This window comes from Eptatretus burgeri, chromosome 17, assembly GCF_056783735.1.
Source record: "Eptatretus burgeri isolate ZD-2024b chromosome 17, Ebu_testis_v1, whole genome shotgun sequence".
Taxonomy (NCBI): domain Eukaryota; kingdom Metazoa; phylum Chordata; class Myxini; order Myxiniformes; family Myxinidae; genus Eptatretus; species Eptatretus burgeri.
The window spans coordinates 20,438,732-20,464,055 of record NC_140977.1 but is presented as its reverse complement, the minus strand read 5'-3'; the positions used below and the strand labels follow the sequence as shown (position 1 = coordinate 20,464,055).

The 25,324-nt window shown below is 44.1% G+C and overlaps 1 protein-coding gene across 1 annotated transcript in view; it reads right to left on the bottom strand.

Moving 5' to 3' along the window:
- Positions 1 to 861: 861 nt before the first annotated feature.
- The window catches only part of LOC147009498 (uncharacterized), a 31,377-nt gene continuing 6,914 nt past the window's right edge, over positions 862 to 25,324 (bottom strand). Inside the window, exons 4-7 of the mRNA XM_085861192.1 lie at positions 15,039 to 15,176; positions 13,134 to 13,305; positions 10,867 to 10,977; positions 862 to 5,209 (exon numbers count right to left, since the gene is read on the bottom strand). Of these exons, the coding sequence (XP_085717318.1) occupies positions 4,311 to 5,209; positions 10,867 to 10,977; positions 13,134 to 13,305; positions 15,039 to 15,176 (1,320 nt within the window). The 3' untranslated portion in view covers positions 862 to 4,310. The remainder of the gene's footprint in view (positions 5,210 to 10,866; positions 10,978 to 13,133; positions 13,306 to 15,038; positions 15,177 to 25,324) is intronic.

Below are 25,324 nucleotides of genomic sequence, written 5' to 3'. Positions count from 1 at the left end.
ATTGGACATTGCCCCTTGACTTGAAGTTATGGAGCCAACCATTGGATGCCAAAAATTGTCCGTACCAATCTTCAGTGGTTCCTGACGTGCTTCTTGTTGTATTGGCCCTTGCACCGGAATATTTGCTGCCCTTACTTGAGTAAGCACATCAAAGATTTTCTTGTCAAGTTACTCATTTTTACATATCTGGGGTCTTTTCCTGTTAGGGCCTAACTGTGTGGCCAGCAGCTTCTATCTCTACTCAATTACCAAGAACAGTAGAAAGTGTTAAAGCTGAGAATGCAAGTCCATGAGCAACCTCAGTTTTTTTTTTCTCTTCCCTGATCCACTACATTTAATATCTGTAGTTTTGTCTTGACTTTGATTTGCTGCTGCTTTCTACTAGAATCTGCCATTGTCTCTGAAAAGAAGAGATTATTCCGTTATAAAGTAGAGTGCTGGATTGTAAAGTGAACGGTCTTCATGAATGCAACACGATGAACCTTTTCAGGTTTTAAATTGTTGTTGTTTTTTTTCGTACAATTTGTGAAAACCTGCTAACTTTAAGCTCCAAACACGTAGCGAAAAGGTGCTGACCTCGCGAGCAGTGGTTGACTTAAAAAATATTTGATGCAAGCCCCATTCAAGTGGATGGCATGGTCAGACACGTGGTGTAATATAATAAATACAAGATTACAAAATGTACGGTTTATGGCAGTAAATTGGCACACTATGAAAAGTACCTGATATTGTACCATTCATTGCAACATTAGCAGTTATAATTTTTCGGTTGCGCAGTAGAAGTGTAACTGGACTTAAGACGTGTTGTTGATTCTGGACGCAGGAGACGTGTTGTTGATTCAATTTGAAGTCGACAGTCACTTGATCTGAAAACAGTATAATACTGTACTTTATTTTTACTCTCAATCCAGCGATGAAAGGCGAGACAAATGTTCGACATCTCACTGGGACCAGCAAAACCCTTCGATTAAATCAGACTTTTTCCAACTTTATTTACATATTGTAACCCACAACTTCCAAGTGAAAAACAAATTCCACAAATTTCAGAAAATTCATCAAAAATATAAAACTCGAATATCCTGGTTGGATAAGTGTCCACCTCCCTGAGTTCATACTTGGTGGAAGCACCTTTGACAGCAATTATAGCTGTGAGTCTGTTGAGATAGGTCTCTATCAACGTTGCACATCTTGATTGGGCAATATTTGCCCATTCTTCTGGACAAAACTGATCAAGTTCAGTCACGTTCCATGGGGAGCGTTGATGGACAGCAATCTTCAAGCCATGCCACAGATTTTCTGATAGGATTTAGGTCGGGATTCTGACTGGGCTACTCGAGGACATCTATCTTTTTGTTCCTTAGCCATTCCATTGCAGCTTTGGCTGTGTGCTTTGGGTCGTTGTCATGTTGAAAGATGAACTTCCGTTCCAATTTCAGCTTTCTTGCAGAGGGCAGCAAGTTTTCCTCCAGGAATTTTCCTTATTTTGCTCCTTCCATTAACCCTTCTATCCTGACACATGCTCCAGTCCCTGATGATAAGAAACATCTCCATAACAGAATGCAACCACCACCATGCCTCACAGTCGGGATTGTGTTCCTTGGGTGATGTGCTGTGTTGGGTTTGCACCAAACGTAACGTGTTGCATTTGGGCAAAAAAGTTCCATCTTGGTTTCGTCAGACCACAAAACTTTTTGCCACCTGGCTTCAGAATCTCGAGTGTTTTTTTTGCATACCTCAAGGTGGGCTTTTTTTGAATAACGGCTTCCTTGTTGCCGCCCTACCATACAGCCGTACAGGCCAGACTTGTGGAGTACTTGGGATATTGTTGTCACATGCACACAGTGACCAGTCTTTGCCATAAAAGCCTGGAGCTCTTTCAAAGTTGTCATTGCCCTCTTCTTTATGCCTAGAGTGGTGGGCTTGGGATCCTAGGGTCCTGAGTTCAAATCCCGCTTTTCGGTTGAATTAATACCAAGTGGGGTTGACTCAGCCTGTCATACTTCCGAGGTCAGCAAGAATGAGTACCAGCTGGCTGGTATCTTATGTCGGAGTGGTGACCCATCTAGGATTGTGCCCAATAGCCCAGGAGACTGCCTGGGCAGCACCAATGCTCTGCACAGAGTATGGTCCTGATGGATGAATTGGCCTATTGGTGGCTTTTCTGATCAGTCTCCTCCTTGCTTGGTCATCCAGTTTGGAGGGCAGCCTGATGTAGGCAGGGTCTTGGTGGTACTGTATGCCTCCTACTTCTTAATGATTCTCTTGGCTGTGCTCCAAGGGTTAATGCAATTTAATTCCAGGCCATAAAGCAATAAAAAGTGAAAATTTTGAAAGGGGGTGTAGACTTTCTATTGGCACTGTATATTGGAGTTCTTTGTAAGGAGGTTCTTCAAAAACTTATTCAGTATAAAAGACAGTCCTTACATTATTTTGGGCATATATTCAGCCTGCTCAATGTTGTAGCACAGACTTTGCTTTCAGACTTGGTCCCTTTTTCAATACTTGGTCGGTCTGAGTTCAAAAGCATGCCCTCCATGAAAGAGGGTTCACCATTTTTGGGAAATCTTTGGTTGCTGCCAACTACGTGGCTTTCCTCCACAGGATGCTGGCTGCTTGATAGGGGTCACTGATTGCACTCAGCAGAATTGTGCCAAGAAGGTAAATGTCCACAGGGCTACACACCATTTTTGCAGGCCCTCTGCTCAGAGTGCTCAAAAGTCAGTTTTATTTCTCATGTGCATTCTAAGATTGCTTGATTGACTAACATATTTCATGCAAACATTTTTTCTCCCCATTGTGAATTATTATGTTTTAAAGTTAGATGACTGAAAAAAAAGCTTTTCACATAATGTACATTTATATGGGCATTCTCTGCTGTGAATCCTCAAATGTCTTTTGAGGTTGCACAAGTGAGTGAATGATTCTCCTCAAATTTTACACTTGTATGGCTTCTCCCGTTGGTTGTTATCTACATTTGTGGGTTTTAGGAAGTGGGAGGAAGTTCTCCCATTACTCAAAATCTCCATCTCCTATTTGGTAAAGGATCATGATTCATGAACCAAACAGTGAAACTTCGTTCTCATAGCCTCGTTCCAAGGGCTCTTTTCAAGATCTTCACTGAACCTCTGACAGCCTCCACTTGTAGCTCGTTTGTAGCGATATTCCCGGAATGATTTTTAAGTACTCAGTAAGGGTGTTGTTTATCATTCCTGTAGCTCTGACCATCACTGGTACAATTTCAGCTTTATTCAATTTCCAAGTCCACTTGACCTCATTTTTCATATCCTGGTATTTGGTCATTTTCCTGATTTCTGTGGCATTTAGTCCTAAGTCATTGGGAACTGAAATCTCAATCAACAATGCTGACTTTTCCTTTTTGTATTTGAGCATGATGTCCAGATGTAATACTTTGTTTGCAATGTCCATACTTGATGGGATCATCTTGTCACACGTGAGCATTACTTGTTCATTTTCAAGGATCGGATCCAGTTTGTGTTTCCAAGATTGTTCTAGGACCCGAATGTTGAAATGTTTACAGATGTGCCAGTGGATTACTCTGCCGACATTGTCACGTCTTTCTGTGTGCAGCCGTTCTGACATGAGTGTTTTTACATCCCGAAAGGAGGTGACAGGTACTTTTTGTTTCTTCCCCACAAAAACCTGCATTTATCTGATCAACTCTATCCCACCATTTTCTTGAAAGCATTCGTGTAATGTCCTCGGTCTTGAGCATTGATGATGACTCGTTCTCCATCCCAACTAATTTGACCTCCTCTTAGCCATTCCAAAGAGCATTCCTTGTCAATCCCTGTCATGTCAAGCTTAAAAAAAATCTTCCTGCTCCTTTGTCATTCTCCCATTTGTCAGAATACATCTGCTGATATTTATTTTTATATTTTTCCTTTTTTTAAAAATTTGCAATCAATGGGGATGTGTTTGTTTCTGCTTCATATTCCTGTGCCGTATCCTTAACTTGAACCTGTTTTGGGAAGTTTGTTGCTAAATGGATTAAGGATCCCTTTTCTGGTTTGTTGTTTTCTTGCTTGTGTACAAATCTCATCCAATAGTCTGTTAGGCTTTTCACATACTTCACAGAGTCCAACAAACGATGTTCTGTACATTTGGTTAAGCTTCATCAAACCACCTCCTACTTCTTGTCTTGGTAAGTGCAACCTCGGTATGCAATGGTTTTTGTAAAACGTCTTGTGAATAGTTAGTTTCTTTTTTTTTGGTGTCTCGATTGTTGATCTCCAATTGTAGCCAGTATATAATTGCACAGCGACATTGGAATACCAGCACTGCAAGTTGGTTTAGAGCTTTGGTTTTGTTTCTTGGGGAGAGGGACGACTTAATCGTGTATTCTCATCATGAATTCTCATGTGAGCTTTGAGATGGTATGATTGAACACAAGTTTTTCCACAAACTGTGCATTTGTATGGGCGTTCTCCATTATGACATCTCATGTGTGTTTTAAGGTTGGATGACTGATTGAAATATTTTCCACAATTTGTACATCTGTACGGGCGCTCACCATTGTGTATTCTCACGTGACATTTTAGGTGAGATGATTGATAGAAAGATTTTCCACAACTTGAGCATTTGTATGGGCGTTGTCCATTGTGAATTCTCATGTGTGTTTTAAGGTGGGATGAATAAATGAAGGATTTTTCACATCTTGTGCAAATGTATGGACGCTCACCATTGTGTATTCTCATGTGACATTTTAGATGAGATGACTGATTGAAAGATTTTGCACAAGTTGTGCACTTGTATGGGCATTCTCCACTGTGAAATATCATGTGTTGTTTAAAGCTCGATGACCGACTAAAAGATTTTTCACAAACTGTGCATTTGTATGGTTGGACTCCATTGTGGACTCTCATGTGCATGTTAAGGCTGGATGACTCTGTGAAGGATTTTCCACAATTTGTGCATTTGTAGGTTCGTTCTCCATTGTGAATTCTCATGTGCGTTTTAAATTGAAATGGCCAATTGAACGATTTTGCACAAGTTGTGCATTTGTGTGGACGTTCACTTTTCTCTCCTTTGTGATTACTCTGAAAATTATTCTGAGCAACCATTTCATTATTTGGTGTGTTGGGTTTGTAAAATGTCCTCTTGGTTGTTTCAGTTGATAAGTTCTGCTGGCCTGTGTCTGTGGAATTCGTTAATGCCTCCATAGTCTTCCTTTCAGATACAGTGGGGTCACCTGTAAATACAACATCACATGACCTGAAAAAAACAAAATCAGACTTCAATACTCAAAACATATCCAAAGCAATCACCATGTATGTATATAGTAATATAGTTGTTCCACTGCAGAAAAGGAAAATAAACCACCTCAATTAACCACAGCATGACCTAACATTCAAACCCCAAGAAGGGGTATATCTCAATAACATCTTCCATTAAATATTGAAAAAAAAAAAAACAATCAGCCTGGTTGTTTGGTTGAGAATCAAACTGGATGTTTGGTTAATTCTGGTTGGTTGAGAATCAACCTGTATAATCCTCTTTATCTCTTTGCTGATGACTCCACCCTCTGCCACACCATCAGGTCAGGTCAGGTCAGGTCGGGTATGGGAGCATGTGCCAGAACAGCGCGTCGCTGCGTCCACTTTCCGCCGTTACTCCAGGGGCCTCCGTCTGGCCATCCCCCAGGCAGATGCCATGCCCATCCCCATCTCCTTGAGATGATGGTCAACCTGTTGCAACCATGAGGCAAGTGGTCGGCCCACTGGCCTACTCCACTCATGAGACTCCCTCGCTGAGAGAATCTGGTGAGCAGGATCAGCGTCAGGAAAACGAGCCACATGTCCATACAGCCGCAACTGACGCTCACGGCCTATGCAGGTAACAAATCTCATCCGAGTCTCTCTCAGCAACCGCTCGTTGGACACAAAATCCGACCAGCGATAGCCAAGGATTCTCCAAAGAGACCTGGTACCAAAGGAATTAAGTCTCCATCTCAGATCCTTGGTCAGAGTCCAAGTCTCGCACCCATAGAACAAGACTGGAAGTACCAAGGACCTGAAGACTCGGACTTTCGTCCTCCCACACAGGTACCGGCAGCGCCACACCCCATGATCCAGTGAATCCATGACTCCCCAGGCCCGACCCAGACGTCTATTGACCTCTGACTCGCAGCCAGCAGAGACATGAATATCACTGCCAAGGTAAGTGAATACCATCAGTCATCCCTCAGATCGGCAAGCAGCAGCTTCTTCGCTCTCTGCAGATCTGGATAAAAGCACAAACTGGTCCAACACGTGGAACATGTCTTTCAATCCTGACAAATGTCACACTCACTATGTCTCTCCGAAATGACCATTTAGAACCTTCCCCCCCACACCCCCCATCTACTTTCTCAACAATCCTCTGGAAGAAGTCCTTTCATTCAAGCTTCTGGGTCTCACTATCTGCCATGATCTTTCCTGGGAAAGCCACATTTCCAACCTGTCCTCCAAAGCCAATCGCCGACTGGCAATCGTCCGTCGTGCAAAGTCCTTCCTCGGCTCACCTGAGCTCCTGACCACATACAAAGCTTTCGTCCGCAGCCTGATGAAGTACTGCTCTCCTCTCTGGGCTGGTGCTCCTGCCTCTCACCTTTATGGCCTTCCCGCTGTGGAAACTAAGGCACTTAGGATCATTGGTATCCCCATGATGAGGCTGAGCTTTGGGCGGGCCTCTCACTCTCTCACCACATCGAGGTAATGGTTAGCGTCAGTGTTCCAGTCTCCCTGGTTTTTTTGGGGGGTTTTTTTATCTTGCCAAAACGAAGTTTTTGCAAGATATGTTAGTCAACTCGTATGTTTTTTTGTTTGTTTGTCTGTAATCACGTATAAAAAATTCTACAGAGCACAGTTATCATTGGAAATTTTTGTAACTTCGCATATCAGAGGCCTATAGAGGTCCCTTTCAGTGCACAAAATTTTGAAGGTCAAGGTCAAAGGTCAAGGTCACTTTGTGGCAAATCAGGGGAGTCGACGAAAGCCTTATTTTTTGAGTAATTTTGATCGGATCGTCTTCAAACTTCATGGGAATATAGTTCATGGTCTGGCGCTCAGCTGATTAATTTTTGGTGGCGATTGGCCTTGACCTTCATATGTTTTTTTGTTTTTTTTTGGTCTGTAATCACGTATAAATCACTCTGCAGAGCACAGTTATCATTGGAAATTTTTGTAACTTCGCATATCAGAGGCCGATAGAGGTCCCTTTCAGCGCATAAAATTTTGAAGGTCAAGGTCAAAGGTCAAGGTCACTTTGTCGCAAATCAGGGGTCGATGAAACCCTTATTTTTTGAGTAATTTTGATCGGATCGTCTTCAAACTTCATGGGAATATAGTTCATGGTCTGGCCCTCAGCTGATTAATTTTTGGTGGCGATTGGCCTTGACCTTAATGGTTAGCGCCTCAGGTCAAACATATTTGACCCCAAGGTCAAATTTTCAAGTTTTAGGAACCATATCATGTAGTACCTCAAATTGAACACCTCGATGAGTGCTTTCTAGATATGTCAAGCTTGAGACATTATGACGTCATTTGGTGACGTTATGAGGCAAAAGCATATTTTTCATGGTTACTCTGTAGAACGATTCTCATCGGAATCTCTCGTAGGCAGATATTCCTCAAGGAGTCGCTCCTGGTGGATAGCAGCTCTGTTCACCTCAGTGTGACCTTAAAGAAGTCACACGTGGTCACCTTTTGGCAAGATACGGGTCACCTTGTGGGTGACATTGGTTTATTTTTTCTTCGGTATGACTGTGATGTTGACACTTCGATTTCTAGTGCGGTTATGATTTAAATCGTTGAGCGGCAGCCTATTAATTATATTATAACCGCACTAGAAATCGAAGTGTCAACATCACCGTCATACCGAAGGGGAAAAAAAAAAACCCAGGGGGTCTGGAACACTGACGCTAACCATTACCTCGACGTGTTTCGACTTATGAGTAACTTACAAGTAACGTTTGTCGACGTGTCAACAACTTATGGCCAGCGTTATGCGGAACGTGTGAGTCATACGCTGGCATACGTCAAAAAATTTCAAGCATGGAAAATTTGTCTAACAGCTCGACGTACTACGACATATGCCAGCATGCTCTTTACGTATACAAAACTTACCCATACGTATTCGACGTGTGCCAGCGTTTTAGACAAATTTTTCATATGTCGGCATACACTGGCTAAATCATCAATGTGTGACAGGGCCTTAAGCTTTGTACAATTTCAGGTTATTCATTGGACTTGAACTGCTTAAATTTCAGTAAAAACTGGAAAAATGGGGGTGTTCTAAAACTTTTGACTGGTAGTGTGTGTGTGCGCGCGCGCACACGCACGCACGCACGCACGCACGCACGCACGCACGCACGCACACACACACACACACACACACACACACACACACACACACACACACACACACACACACACACACACACACACAGTATTTGAAGGGAGCCCAACACTTAGTATTGCCACAGGGCCCCTCCAGGCTCTTGGCGGCCCTGGGTGCGAGCCAACTCTTCTGGTGGCAAATATGTAATTACATCTCTCTACACTTTTGAAGTAAATGTGGAAATTTATACTTTGAAAAATTTTGATGTACACTCAATATGCGTTCTATAAAATGGTCATGTAACATGTGGTGAAGTTTCAATTTCCTCCGTTGAACGGTTTTTGATGTAGGCTCTTAACAAAATGTAGACACGTACGTATGTCCATACATACGCAAACGATTGCTTCACCCAGCTTTTCACTTCATCCGTGTGGGCTAATTAATGGAGGAGGTTCACGCAAGGAGGGTTCACCAAATACTGTTGTTTCCTATATCTATAGGACAGCCGTGCTACCACGGATCATTACATCAGACGTGACTGACATCAAAGAAGCATATACGAGCCAGGAACGAGCAGTGTCCAGTGTTTTCCTTAAGTTGATCCAAGGAATATTTTCCTGCAACCTCTCCACATTAAGCTCAGTTTAATGAAGAATTCTGTGAAAGCGATGGGTAAGACGAATTTGAGAGGGGTTCAACACCCTGTTGAGAAATTTCCAAACATCAGCCCCATGGAATTGAAGGAGGGAATCGTTGTGAGGCCCCAAATCAGCGAGGTTCTGCAGGATGAAGGCTTTGAAGAAAGCTTTAATGCCTTTAAACTAAAAGCATGGCAGGCTTTCAAATCGATTTGTGGAAACTTCTTGGGTAACCACAAGTCTCCTGCATACAAAGATTGAGTCCAGAAACTGCTCGATGCATAATCAAAAAATGGGCTGTTGCATGTCCTTGAAATTGCATTTTTAGCTCACCTGTTCGAAGAACAGAGAGCTATAGCGATACCCCCGATTATATATATATATATATATATATATATATATATATATATATATATATATATATATATATATATATATATATATATATAAATCGGGGCGCATTATGATACCGGTCGTCCGTCCGTCCGTCCGTCGGTCCGTTCCTGTCCACACTCCAACTCCCAAAGTTTTCAACTTTTGCGTTTCATATTTGGTACATAGGTACAGACTGTGGAGACGGTGTGTCGCGACATACGTTCGTCATCTAAAGTGGTTGACATGGCAACCAGGATGCTGTTTTCCATGTAGTAGCACAATTCTGTATATACCTTCGTGTTCGGGCGTATATTGTACTCACTTGCACTCTTGTTCCTGATTACAATATACAAATACATATATTGCTTTTAAATTATTTGGATCAGACTTCACTGCAATGCTTTATAAAAAATATTAATTATTAGACGAGTCTTTTATAAACGATAAATGTATAAACAGGCGAGCATTGGGTGGCTTTGACACCAACTCTGGTTTACATTTGCATCTCGATTTCTTTCCCAAAAACTTTGATGCGGTCAGGGAAGAGCAGGGGGAACACTTCCATAAAGACATTCAGGCAATGGAAAAATCGCTACCAAAGTTTCTGGAACGAAAGTATGCTGGCAGACTGCTGCTGGATGTTGTATCGCGACAATCCAGACAAAGTTTCCAAAAGAAAATTGTACTTGCAACGTTTTTAAGTTGTTATGCATTAATTTTTTCATGTGTGTACTGAATAAATTTAACCAAGTGGATTGTGTGTATATAGCCTGGTGGTGGCTTAGTGGTTAAGATGGCTGGCTTGGGACCTCAGGGTCATGAGTTTGAGGCCCTGTCCACCATTGAATTAACACCAGCTGGGTTGATTCAGGCTGTCGTCCTTCCGAAGTCAGTGAAGTGAGTACCAGTGTATTGGGGGTAATAACCATTCGGGCTAACCTGTGTTGGATTGGCGACCCGTCCAGGACTATACTCCTTGCCAATTAAACTGCCTTGACAGCCCTTTGCGGTGCAAAAAGGAATTGTATGATTATTATATTATGGTGTGTATAATGTTTATGGGAATTATATTGAAATATTAATAAAGTTGTAATGCTAACTTGCCTAATGTGTGATTATTACCGAAATTGTGCTGAAATTAACACGATATATTTGGATAGCTAGATGTGCATGAAGAAAACTGAAAACAGATTTGGAATGAGTGTGCAAAACTGGTCTAGAAAAGAATGTTTACATCTTTGATGAGAGAAAAAAAGTTCGATTTTGTTGACCAGTGTAATCAATAAAAATAAATTTGCAGATCACAACTTGAGTTTGAAGCATCTCACATTTTCTCTCTTGTACTCATCTCTTTTTTTAATCTCTCTCATGTAACTTTTAATTGAGATCAAACGTGTACCAATGTATTTACATCCAATACGGACGGAGGCATATCCACTGACATTTATAGTGGCAGAGGCATCCGCGTCAAATTCAGTTTTCTCGTTTATCAAAATATAGAGGCATTGACAAAAACCTTCATGGGGATGGCTCTCAAAGAGAGAATCTTCAGAGCCGTTTGGTTCTGGTCGGTCCAGGTGGACATCAACATCATGCTCAGTTTTCACTTCCACTTTCACAAATAAATCTGGAAAAAGTAACTTTTATTCAATGCAGGCAGTTTTGTGTCATATACTCGGCTGGTTACATCCTCTTAAAATAACGAAATAAAGATTGCTTTTAAATCATTGGTTGGATGTTTCCTTTGAAGAGAGAAAATAAAACGTTTCTGCACAGGCAGCGTCATGTCAAAGAATTATGATATTGAAACATTATGTTCTGTACAAACTGCCTATATATATATATATATATATATATATATATATATATATATATATATATATATATATATATATATATATATATATATGTTATGAGATGCTTCATGTCCGACCACAACTTCAACAGTAATTTCTGCATCTCAGGTATAGATTGGTACAAGTCCACCCAAAATCACAAGCAATGTAAGAGGCGGCAATAAAAATGGTACGTCCCCAGCCTGCATGGATTGTCAAAAGTTACATACAGTTCCTACCCCCAAAACGATGAGGTTTTTCTTCTACTAAAGCCAACCCTCACAGAAAATGAAATGACATAGTGTGGCAAGTTAATAGATTGACTCAGAGGAGAGGGGAATAGGAGGGCTAAGGCTAAGACTAAAGTGAGTGAAAGAATGATCATGTGTGCTCGGGAAGATAACTAACTTTCATGTGATTTTAAACAATGACTTGCACATGGCATTTTTGGGGCCTTGACCTAACATTTGCACAACCTTCCCAGTGTTACGAGAGCAAACATTACTGGACTAGTTGTTGAATACACGTAGTATAGTATAAACATGACAGAGTCACCACTAAGAGGGGGTTCATGCCTCAATGTGAGACCAAGTGGTATGCCGACTGAAAGGTTCTGAAACCACTGTTGTTTTAGAGGATATTTTGGTTTGGGGGGCTTTACACCCATTATTAAATTAATCTCCTTGCCGGTTAGAACCACCGCTCAGGTTCATCTTGATTACGACCTGGGGGTGGCAAGGTGCCTGGGTGCTACGTTCGAACAACCCTGGGCATTCCAAATTGAGCTCAGTACAGCAGCGAATAGACCCTGCTCCCTTGACACGAGATGCAAAAAAAGGTACAAGCCTCCATATGCAACAATGTGCTGTTCTGAATAAAAGTGGGTAAATACAGCTGTAAATAAGACAACCAGGGTTTTGGTAAAGCAGCAGGTTGTTGGACCAATAGCCAAGGACGGAGCCAAAGCGTGGCCGGATGGAGCCAACGCGTGGTGGTCGAATACAGTCAAAATATTAAGTTACGTTGTTTAGCTTTTATTAATCAAAACGACATTGGTAAGAGTACTATTTTGATTATCAGAATTTATCCTTGCTCTGAAGTATGGCTTTATGTCAATCTGTTAAGAATATAATCTGCCTCGGGGATGGTCAGACAGAGGCCCCTGGAGTGGACACACTTTTTCCCACTGGAGTGGAAAGTGGAATCAGCGACTCACTGCTCCGAAACATGCTCCCATACCTGACCTGACAAGAATGCAGTATAGAATGAGAATTTTCCTGTTTCCAACTTGTTTTATATAAAATGTGTGTTATAAAAGGGCTGGAAGTTCAATCACAAAAACATGCAATTGTCCATTAAACAATGTCAGTAAACATTTGATAAAATGCAACATTTAAACACCCATTCCAATAAACATTTTGTCTTTTTATTAATTTATTCGTATGCAGCCTGTGGCTGCATCATTTCCTGGGGATGTGGCTGTGCTGCTGATGGAGTGCCCCAGTTACCAGTAAGCTGGTATTCATTTTGCTCTGAAGGATGACGGGTCGAGTCAACCCACCTGGTGTTAATTCAACAGTTTGACAGGGGCTTGAACTCAAGACCCTAAGATCTCAAGCCAGCCACCTTAACCATTAAGCCAACACCTGGCTTCATTTTGCATTTGTAAAGCCTGCTCACTGGTTTACAGTGTTAAATTCTGATGGAAGTATTTACCATTCTCGAGGCGCACTGACACGACCTGGTTTAACTTCAAGCATCTCAGCAAGAACTGAACTGTATGAGATTGACAATCTGTGCCAAAGGGTGGAATGTTTGAAGTATCAAACGTCTGCCTGTCATCTTATTTCACTTCAAAACACTTTACAATTCAGGAAGAAATTGGAATAACTCGTGAATAAACACACACACAGGTCTCATCAGAAGTGATGTAGATCACATGACTCACCATTCAGCTGGTTGCTTTGCTCCTCTTTGAGACCAAAGGAGTTCACATCCTCTATTTTTATCTGCAGAATCTCAGAAGATCCTTCCAGCAACTCAACCTTCATTCTACACCCGACCATAGTCCGCTGTCCCGATCCTGTCTGCTCACGACAGGAATCCTTCCAACAGCCAACCTGAGCGCACATGGTGGGTGAACCTTTATAGAGGCAGGAAACACACCACTCTTCATGATATTTGCTCAACCCTGAATATGCTGATCCCATAAAGGACCGACATTTGAAGTACCTCTGTACTTGAGATCGTTTCCTCTGCCCAAATCAGTTACAGCACTTCAAAAGTTCACAACACATATTTACACGTATACACACCCGATCCCCCCTGTGACCCATGTCTCTCCACACAAGCTTAAATATTTATAAACATGTATTATCAAGCCTGAAGATCAATATATTTTATAAGAGTAGGTCGAGAGCATTATATTGATCGTATTTTTCATTGGTAAAATTACATTTTAGTACTTGGAGCATTGATCGGACGTGGTCGTGGTCACTGATGAAAATGTTCACACCAGTTGCTTCATTACATCCCTTGATGTGGTGAAGAACTTCTTTATATTGGTGTATGGACCACACTGATTGTTCTTCAGGGAAAGTTAACTATACACACTTACTGAGCAGAGTTTAACTAATATATCAGTTTTGACAAAGATAAATTGTACATGTCCAGGATCTTAAGACAATTGTTCGACATGTCAATATTAAATCTGAGCCTGTTCAACAATTTTGGGATGAAGATGTTCAATGGTGAGAAGGCCTTACACACAAGCACAAGAGATGTTTATGAAGGAGTATTTGTACTCAGATGTAATCCATGCAGCACATATGTTAACTAGAATACATGTCTCGGTAGAGTGCATACCTCTGCCAGGTTGAACAGTTTACATTTTGTATCGCACTGATAAGCTGGTTCTGAATCCGCATCTTAAAGGGGAACCCAAAGGCAAATGAAATTGGTTTTTTTTCTGAAAACCACTGAAAATCATTAATCACGGACAAATCTGAAGGGGGGGAGGGGGAGAGGGGAGAAACTTTGAAAATTTTTTTGCCAATCACAAAGTGCCGAAAAAAAGAGTTAAAGCATCGATTTTCAATTTTCACCAGTGACGTCACACCCAGAAAGCCCACATTGATCCAAATGGCGGCCTACACAGAGAAAGTGTATTTCGAGATCGGATTACGACACGAATTCCACAGTCATTAGCAACTCTGAAGGTTCCCAAAATGTTGAAACTGTTCAGTGGGATTTTGAAGAACTTATTAGTGACAAATTAGCGATGGAAATGCTTTCAGAATTATGGAGCCGTATTGTTTTGAGCCTTGTGCGAGCGATTCAGACGATGATGGCAACAATGGAGATGTTTGCGAAGATGAAAACGCCGGTCACATGTTCATGCCAGATTGGTCGGTTTTGATTTTTTGTTCAATTGATGGTTTATAAAGGATTTTGTATTAATTGATAAATCAGTTATATTACTCCAGCAGAAACATGTGACGGCACAACACAGCACTGACACCGTCACAGACAGTACGGAGAGTATGGATACGATACGACACGACACAGACAGTACGGACATGACATGGAGAGTATGGATACAACACGACATGACACGGACAGTACAAACACGACATGGAGAGTACGGATACAACACAACATGGATAGCAAGGATAAGACACCACACAACATGGAACAGTACAGATACAACACGGACAATACGGATACGACACAACACAGACAGTACGGACATGTCATGGACAGTACAGATACGACACGACACAACACAGCATGGACACCGCCCAGGCACACTCGGATAACGTCGACAAAATAGGCAACAAAAGTTTTGTCCCACCGGCACAGGCTGACCAGATGTCCTGTACATTACGGGATCGTTCCATTTCATACTTTCCCGAGACGCCATTTGTGTCTGTGCTTGTGCCATGTCATATCCCACTGTCGTGTCTATGCTGTGTCGTGCCATGTTGATGGCCTGCCCCAGTGGAGGGGGAAGTGGTACTATGGGGGAGGTGAGGTGTGGGGTGGTGGTGGGTATTGCTAGGGTGATTGTCGTGGGATGGTGGAGGGAGGAAGTGTGGGGTGGTGGGTATTGTGGTGGTGATGGTTGATGGGGATGGTGGAGGGAGGGGGTGTGTGGGGTGATTGTGGGTATTGTGGAGGTGATGTTTGATTGGGGATTGTGGGGGGGGGGATGGTGGAGGGGGGGTGAGTGGTCACCCATGTACAAGTGTTGTAAACTGGGTAGAGACGGTGTTACAGTTTCAAGTGACGGCTGTTTCTTCCGCTTAATCATGAGGATGGCATCCTCTCTCAATCATGGCAGATAACCACAGGATTTAGCCATCTCTATTGTTTCATAACAGTTCTCTGTAAAATGTTCCGAGCACAAAACCAAACATTTTGGCGGCCCGATCCACAATCGAATATTTGGAATAAACCTCATCCAATTTCTGGCAAACTTCGGGTCTTTCAGCCATTGGTGTAGCATGAAACCATCTTGCTTTGTTTTACGATACAAGCACCAAGTATGCATCGACTCAGCATATTTGTGGAAAATCGAAAATTATTCGCTGTTTGAGTTAAATAATACATCAATGTAACCTGGAGACAATGTGAATATGGTGGTCGACTCCCGGGTGTGATGTCACGGCTATGCGTGAAGAAGAAGACTTTTAAATAGCAAAATTACATCATTTATGAATCGCAAATCGGAGAAAGACACATCATATCTATTTTGTCGGGTATCAAAGGATAGACTATCGTGTCGAGGTGGGTGAGCTGAGTGTTTGGGTTCCGCTTTAACCAAAATCGGCTTGTTCTCACCAACCCGACTCATTCACAAAGTTTTGTCAGAAACCATCCACAACGTTTTGAAACATCATGCTGTGTATCGTTTTTGGCCCCATCTCTCAATCGTGAAGAATCACTTAAAAAGTTAAGTAATTCTCGTGTCCAGATCTGGATCTTCATCAAAATCGAATCAATTCTTCCTTGTCACACACACAATCTGTCCATCAGGTTTCATCAAAATCCGTCCACAACTTTTTTGAGATATCATGCTATGTATTAAAGAGTGGTCACAAAGTCCCTATGCACGCAGTTAGTATTTATCTGTGCGTTTCCTTCCATTCTCTGCAGAAATTTGAATTTTTCTCTACATTCTTTTGGACATCTTCCATGTTTAGGGTTGGAGGTCATAAAAGCAGCAACTGACAGCTCTTTTGAGGTCTTCAACTGTTGTTATGGGGAGATGAGAAATTTCCTCTTTCACAATGTCCCAAAGCGAGTTGCCACTTGTTGATAAGTCCGGACTTAGAGGAGGCCACACCATCTCAGATCCACATCCAATCCATCATCCACTGAATTCGTCGTCGAGATATTCTCCAACTGCGACAGCATAATGTGCTGGTGTACCATCTTGTTGCAGGATAGCTGATTCTTGACAGTTAATCCGTCCATGTTTTTGTAGATATCCTGCACACAGTTAGACAAATGGGGTGAAAGGGACCTTTGACCCCTGACCTAAGCGAAATCGGTCAATATGTACTGAGGCAAAGTTGTAGTACTCATTGAGTACCATGAACCTGCAAAGTTTTATTTGTATCGATGCACTCACCTGGTCGCTAGGGGGCCTTCAATTTTCGCCAATTTTCGCGCATACCCTAATTGTAGGGGGCGCTGCGGGTAAAGTATTCCATATATCACAAAAACTGGAATATATTTGAAAGAGCATCACCTGTAGATAATTCGTGCCAAATTTCATAACCCTACGTGGGATAATGGCTTTCAGAATTGATTTCGCGCGAACGGTACCGATTTTGAAGGTTTTTCGGTTGTTGCTAGGAAACCAAAGCGTCCCTAGCAACCATCACAATTTCCAAAGCACTAGGTCATAAGATGTACCTACCACCCGAGTTTGGTCAAAATCCACCCACGTTTACTACCAATTATGCTGATGACAAACGAACAAACATCCAAACAAACAGACAGAATTACTGACAATAAGGGTCACCTATTTCGGCGACCCAACAAACAGACAGAAAGGGGGTAAAAACATAACCTCCTTCACCTTCGGTGGTATAAAAATTCTCATATCCGGATCTGTAACTTCACCAAAATCCAGGATCAGTGTAAGCACTAGGACAACTTAGCGGTGGTCAAGAGTGGCAAAATCTGGCAGGTTGATGATATGGCCAGCAGGTAAGCGATGCAGGTCAGGGCCGACAAGCGGGCAAGATAGTCGGCTTCACCCTCATCTATATATTCTCTCACCTATTCTGGGTGCCTCAAAGTTATACAATATTGTTGCGGATTTGGGGTGGCGGGATTCTCACCCGGTCCTTAGCGCCACCCTCACCACCGCAGTCTCTGGGGTTTATAACGCCGGCCGGCTCAGCACAGGCCTCGGGTCACGCGCCTTCAATCGCGATACCAGCGTAATCCTTGTACCTTGCCAGTTGGGGAAATAGAACCCCTGGTTACAGACTGGCTTTGTAAGATGCCAAGCGTTTTCTGCCAGTCTGTAACCATTTTGGTTTTATATGCCAATCGAACAGATCGTTCCTCGACGCGACACAAATTAATCCATAGCGGCAACTTCATACGAATTAACCAGATTTATTGGGGAACATCGCGGATCACAACACAAGAAAATTTCACGACAATGGTTTTATTAACAATCCTCAATCCGTTCTTAACTGGGGAACCACGGACTACAGGTTTCGATGGGGTCGCTACCGAAATATGCCTTATACAACACGTGCAGACAAAGACAAACAGCATGCATGCAAGACAAGACAGAGTACTTGGTGAGGTTTCATGGACGAGAGGACAGTGTCAAAAGCACGAATGTCGCTCGCAACAGGCGGATGTCCACAGATTCGAACTCCCAGCTCGAACGCGCCGCGTGACAAGATGGCGGCGCAGTACTCTTCCTTCTCAAGTCACCACGTGCGCACGCCCTCCTTAGCGCGTTCCGGCCCCGCGCAATGTCGACGATAGGCCTCAGCCGATCTCTCTCACGGTCCAGCATACAAATCCAGGCCTGGCCTGTTCTCCAGACAAGGCCCAAATCGAGGTGCCGGGCTCCGGAAAGCGGATCGGCAAACGTGACGAGCCGTTGGTGTGAGCAGGGACCGTCAGAGGCTCCGGCGTCTCCTCTCCTGCCTTCCCGCCTCGAAGCCCGACTTCCGCTTCGTCCTCTCAGTTCCTCTCTCTGTCGAATCACCTTTTCCTTCCTTAGAGTCGATCGCCGATTCAATGTGCAGGCAGCCTCTCTTACGTTCGCTCGCTCCGAAATACTAGCACCCTCTCGAGAGCGACTGTTCTCCAAACACTATTCTCTTTTCACGAAGCCTTCGTTCGCTCGCTTCGTTCGCTTCTTCGACACACGAGCAGCCACTCGACCGCCTGCAGTTTTTCAAACTGCAAAAACTGAACCTGAGGTCTTCGTTTTCTCTCTCGTTCGCTCCTTCGACACACGAGGACGCCTTCTCTCAGCGACTGCAGTTTTCCAAACTGAGAACTCCTTTTTCCTTTTGTTTCTCTTTTGTTCCACGAGCACGCCTCTCTCGGCGAAAACCGACCAAAAACCCTCCCCTTCGCGTCACTTCCTCCCTCAAGCCACACGCCCTCAGCCGACTGGGAGGGGCCTATCCCGGGATGGGGTAGGAATAAGAGGGATCTCTCGGTCCTCCACCACCGCACAAACAATAAAACAGCCTTTACACCTCCTGACACACATACAACGTCCTTTTTGCCAAACAGCCTATCTATACATGCATTTAATGGGGATCTGAGCTAATCCTATATTTAGTAGTCCAATAAGGGCCATTTCCGTAACAATATTAACCCCTGGTTCTTGTTTATTCATACTAATGCACAATATTCATTTTTGATAGTTAATTGTGGTGGAGGTGGTGGGGGGGGGTGTTGGGCGAGTGGGGCTCCTAAAAACCTTGCACTGACCCTGCCCAAATCGAATCAGCTCGGCCTTGTCACACACGGTGTGTGACACAAGGTTGGATGTGTGACACACCCAACCTGTCCACCAAGTTTCGTCCCAATCCGTCCACGTTTTTGTAGATATCCTGCACACAGACAGACAGACAAATGGGGTGAAAATATAACCTCGGTGCATCTTCCGTGGTAGAGGTAAATATATTGTAATCATTTGGGGGTGGGGCAGGGGAATGAAAGGGGCAAGGGTAGTGTTTGGTGGGGAATGAACGAACACGAGCTGCACATTCACGTTTTATTGAAAACCTCTCACAGAATTCACAATCACTTTAATATTTATTATTATTATTACTTCTCTATTATCTGGTTTCTGGTATGAGTCCTGATAACAACGAACCTTACCCATTAATCGCTCACTAATCTGCTCCGCGACCTCTCAGAGGTAAACTCACCTGGGCCTGGGCATGAGTATCCTGGAAGCTTCCCAAGCAGCTGTCCACTTACTTCTTCTTCTTCACCCCTTTGTTTCCTCCAGTTTACATATTTCCCCCCTTCCTTTACCCCATCTCATCTCCCTTGGTTTCCCTCAGATTACCTGTTTTACATTTACTCCCCTTCAAACATCGAGAATAGATCGCGGTTCAGATTCTTCGTGAAGGGGTTAAATTGATGACGTCATCACAAAACACCGTCCTTCAGCGTCTCCCATTTCTCAAACAATGAACCTTCGTTCCAAATCGTGGATAATGAAAATATATTTAACAAACATGTTATAATCTGCACCACGAGCTTTAATCCTCCTCATGGACGTGTTAAAAAAAAAAAACAGAAATGTGTAAAACACTTACCCTCCTCCTCAGTAGTCGCAACTCGCTGTGGAAAATATTTCTCTCGCTGTGCGTATCCCGTGGACACGGAACGACGCAGGAATCTTCTTCTTCTTCTATTATAATATAGTAAAGTAGTTGTTTCGAATCCCTCTCGATCGTTATCTCACCCCCATTGCCGTGTATGGCAGCAGCATTGCTTCCACCTTAAAAACTAAAAGTCATTCCACATTAAAAAAAAAAAATATCCAACGAAAAAATATATAGATATAAAAAAAAAACGAAGAAAAAGAGGGTTTGACAAGCCAAGCTCGAAGATGCACCTCCGTTGGTGTTTTGAGGGTTCAACTCCACAGAATGTTGTCTATTATACCTCCCCAAGAGAGAAGAGTGAGGCTTGTAGCTGTTGTTTCTAGAATTAACGCCCCCAAACCACCACAGGGTTTCTTAAACCCCTCGGAGTCCAAAACCACCATTTAGAAAAATATATATTCTACCTGCACTCACAATTTCCGAGCTATCTCGGAGCCAAGTGCGACTTTCAGGATGAAATTTTGCATCAATTATGGGAATAAGTGAATAATGGGTTGACATAATTTTTGCCCTTGACCTAATTTTAAGGTCATGACCCAATTTAGCCATTTTCACCAAAACAAGTAGAAAGGCTTCTCTGATCAGTACGAAATTGCCCTCCCAAGATAGCCGAGACCATAGAGCAAGGCACATTTACAATTAATTTACATCATACGCCTCCGGGTTAAAGGTCAAGGTCAAATGGCGATCTGAAAAAAAAGAACGTTTTTTGTCATTGCTACATTTTACCAATGTGGAGTCTCAAAGACCCCTTGGTCTTCCAAGATGTTCTTGCATCATAATAATGCATCTGCACTGATGTTGTGCACCTGATATTTGATTAGTGTCTTTGACCTACTTTTTTGCAGATTGTGATCGAATTAACAAAAAGCACCTTTTTCATCATGACTTGAAAATGATTTTCCTCCAATTTTCACGACGAGTTTCATGGATAAGACAAGTATAAAAGCCCATCAAAAATGACGGCTTGGAATTATTTTATTCAAAATATTCAAGGGGACTGGAAAATGATGTTTCGTTGCAAGAAGCATTATTTTGAAACACAACATGTACAAATGTGACCCTATTTTAATTATCTTGTGGGACATGTAATTTCGACGGTACAGCCTCATGAGCGTGCTAAAGTCTGAATACTCGGCCTAGCGTCAGGTGTGCTTATATCGTCTTTATTTATTAGACATCCTAGGGATGTAAATGAACACTCGTTTAACTCTGCGAACGTTACACATCACATGCAGTGAATTTGACCTCCCTGTGACTTGTGTTTATTGATATTTTAAAAACGCTTCTGCACACCGCCTTTGAGGCCCGGTTGCAAATCACAGTCTACATTTCCAATTGAAGAGACGTAATTACTCTTTTCTGAAAAATGTTTTTTGAGTTTGTTTTTTTAATCCTGAAAAATAGACTGCAGTGAACAGTCATGTTAAAAGATTGGCCTTTAAAACCCTTCGTAAATCATCCTGATGAAGGGGGACTGACATATATATATATATATATATATATATATATATATATATATATATATATATATATATATTATATATATATATATTGTTGCGAATTCGCGCCCGCCGGCGTGCGGACGGCCACGTCACTCGAATCGCGACGGCGTAGCCCACCGGATGGACAATTCAGTCGTGACCCACTCGGAACAACGCCGGGAGCTAGTCACGGGTGGGGGTTTAACCCCACCACGACCATGCCAATCACCCACCCGCGCAGGATAGGGTTGCTCGCCAAGTTCGATCTACCTAAGTACCTGTGCGGATGGTCGACCGGGCGGTCGTACCACGCCACAGGCCGACTCCGGACACGAACCGCTTAAGCGGTCCGTTCCATGCTACAGTGATAACCAAGCGGTGTTATCATCGGCCTTGACGGTTCCGATTAAATACCGGGCATATTAAGCCCACTACGAACCCTTCACGTGAAGCAGGATGGAGGGTCAATAAAGAAAAGACGAAGCGAAACGGGAAAACAGTTCACACAAAGCACATTTATTTACTGGCACACGGAAAGTACACATATACAGCCAAACAGTGAAAATGCACATATAGCAACAAAAACAAAAGCAACAACGACGCAGATTTACAACCGACTACGCGTACACACGGCAACACTTACAGAGTTCTACTTTACAGACAGCGCCAACACACATTTACTCAAAATCAAAGGAAAGAAGCCACCCTCATTGACAAGGGGGCAGACGGGCCTGTAGGCCAATATGCGCACGTGACCTGAAGGAGCGGCCAGGCCCGCGAGACCGGGAGGTCCTACCCGCGTCCTCGTGACGCGTTGGCGGACGAGCCGCAGATGTGGCCGCGTGGCTGTGCCCCGACTCCGTGCTCCTTGGCGGGTTTCGTTGGCACGACGTTTGGGGTGGGGTGGGAACGGGGCTCCCTTGTTGCACTATCTCAGCGCGGGGGAAAGGGGGAATTGTTGATGCCCTGGGGGAGGAGAATGGCTGGCTGGCTTGGGTCCCGCGACGAGCGATCTCACACCGCGACCTCGTCGCCGACCACCGTCCTTCTAGCCTCAGACCCGAGCTCCTTTTCCTCTTCCCGCAACTCTCCTCAGCCGACTGCAGAACCCAACTCGATGCCACACCGATGACTTTGCCACCCGACTCCACTCTCTGCCACACCGATGACTCGACTCACTCTCCCTGATTCGCCTTGCGCTCGCCGTTTTATAGGCCGGCAGGAGAAAACAATATGCAAACTTCCGGATCAGGATGACCTCGGGGGTGGAGCCATGCTCGCCAATTGGACGGAGGAAAAGTGGGCGTGAACCTCCCCTGATCCTAGAATTTGCATATATCGATTTCACACAGACGCGCCTGGAGGCACGGACAAGCCGCTCCGTGCTTGCTAAATGGACGGATCAGAAGTGGGCGTGTAGCGTTCTTGATCCGAATTCTCCCTCGGAAAGGCCGCTATTTGCGCTCGCGACTCGGTGCGTATCGCTGAACGAGCCCAAGACAGCCCGACGCTCAGTGTTCACAGGTGGTGCGGGAATGGCCGTAGAAGTAGAGAGGTGAGCGTGGTGTGGAGGGTTTAGCGGTGGTGGTTTGATGGTTATGGTGCCGTTTGGGAATGACGGTGATGCGATGTTTGCGGGATTGAGTTGTGAAGGTGAAGGTCGTGGCTGTTGGCATTGTTGTTGTTGTCTGTGGGTTGGAGTGTGGTTGCAGTTGGTGATGATGGCTGGCGTGGTGGTTGTTGTGTGATGGCGGTTGAGACGTGGTTGGTTCAAAATAAAGATAGAACAGAAATACGGCTATCTCAAAGCGTCGCAGCCTGAATGAATCACATAAATTCCCTCTATACAACGGGTTTGGGGCTAACTCCACATGTACTGAGAGTTATCTCACCTACGGGCCCTGAATGGTGGTTTGTGAATTTCCACAGCCGTAAGAATATATATATATATATCTCTCTCTTCTTCTTCTTCTTCTTTCGGCTGCTCCCGTTAGGGGTCGCCACAGCGGATCACCCGTATGATCCGCATAGTGATTTGGCACATGTTTTACGCCGGATGCCCTTCCTGACGCAACCCTGGTCGCCTCTTACGACACAGGGATATGGTACACCTATTTTAACCGGGGTATACACCGGCCCAGTACACTGGTACTCATTACACCGACCTCGGAAGGATGACAGGCTGAGTCAACCCCCTGGTGTATTAATTCAGTGGCCCAACAGGGCTTGAACTCAGGACCTTTTGGATCCCAAGCTACTGCCCTAACCACTGCGCCAACACACCAGGCTATATATCTTCTTCCTCCTTCGGCTGCTCCCGTTAGGGGTCGCCACAGCGGATCATCCATATGATCCGCATAGTGATTTGGCACATGTTTTACACCGGATGCCCTTCCTGACGCAACCTTGGTCGCCTCTTGCGACACAGGGATCTGGTACACCTATTTTAACCGGGGTATACACCGGCCCAGTACACTGGTACTCATTTCGCCGACCTCGGAAGGATGACAGGCTGAGTCAACCCCCTGGTGTATTAATTCAGTGGCCCAACGGGGCTTGAACTCAGGACCTTTTGGATCCCAAGCCGCTGCCCTAACCACTGCGCCAACACCAAGCTTTATATATATATATATATATATATATATATATATATATATATATATATATATATATATATATATATATATATAATATTATATATATATATATATATATAACACACCAGGCTATATATATATATATAGGTGAGAGATCTCTAAGTACATGTGGGGTTAGCCCCAAATCCGTTGTCTGGAGGGTTTTTATGCGATTCATTCGGGCTGCGACGCTTTGAGATGGCCGTATTTCTGTTCTATCTTTATTTTGAACCAACCACGTCTCAACCGCCATCACACAACAACCAACCACAACCACACCTGCCTCTCAACAACCACGCCATCCTCACCACTCCACCAGCAACCGTCAACATCTCCACGAACACAAAAGCGGAACAACAACAACTCCCACCCCGATTTCTCTGGTAAACAAGAATGAGGGTTGGAACTCTACTCCCACCCCGATTTCTCTGGTGGAATGTTCCCCCTCCCCCACCCCCCCCCCCGCGTGCCGTGAAGGGAGGGGCGGGGTGCCGGGGAAATAAAAGGGCGCACGGAGGCGCCGCTGAGAGGAGGTCAGGTCAGGGCGGTCGGTGAGAGTGTCAGTGTCAGTCGGCGGTTCATGGTCTTCTGCCCGTCTGGGTCTTGGAGAAGCGGTCCGTAGAGCGACCCGCTCGTTGGAGCTTACAGTCGGTGGAGAGTCCGGACGTCGCGGAGGGGACGCGTCTGGAGGCGCCGCTCTGCCAGCTGTGTCGCGCGGACCTGCGCGTTCCTATAAGGAGCGCCGGAGAGAGCTCGCCCACCATCGCACCGCGAGGGTGCAGGTAACCTGCAACGGTGTCGTGGGACTCGTTCGGTCTCCCAAGTCCCACGCCATAAAGGCCCACGGGCCCCGTCTTCCCCCTTGTCTATGAGGGTGGCTTCTTTCCTTTGCTTTTGAGTTAATGCATGTTGGCGCCGTCTGTAAAGTAGAACCGTATAAGTGTTGCCATGTGTACGCGTATTCGGTTTAACTCTTGCTTTCGCTTTATATGTGCATTTTGATTATTGTGGCTGTATATACGTGCTTTCTGTGTGCCGCGGAATAAATGTGCATTGTGTTGAACTGTTTTCCCGTTTCGCTTCGTCTCCTTCCTTTTAATTGACCCTCCATCCTGCTTCACG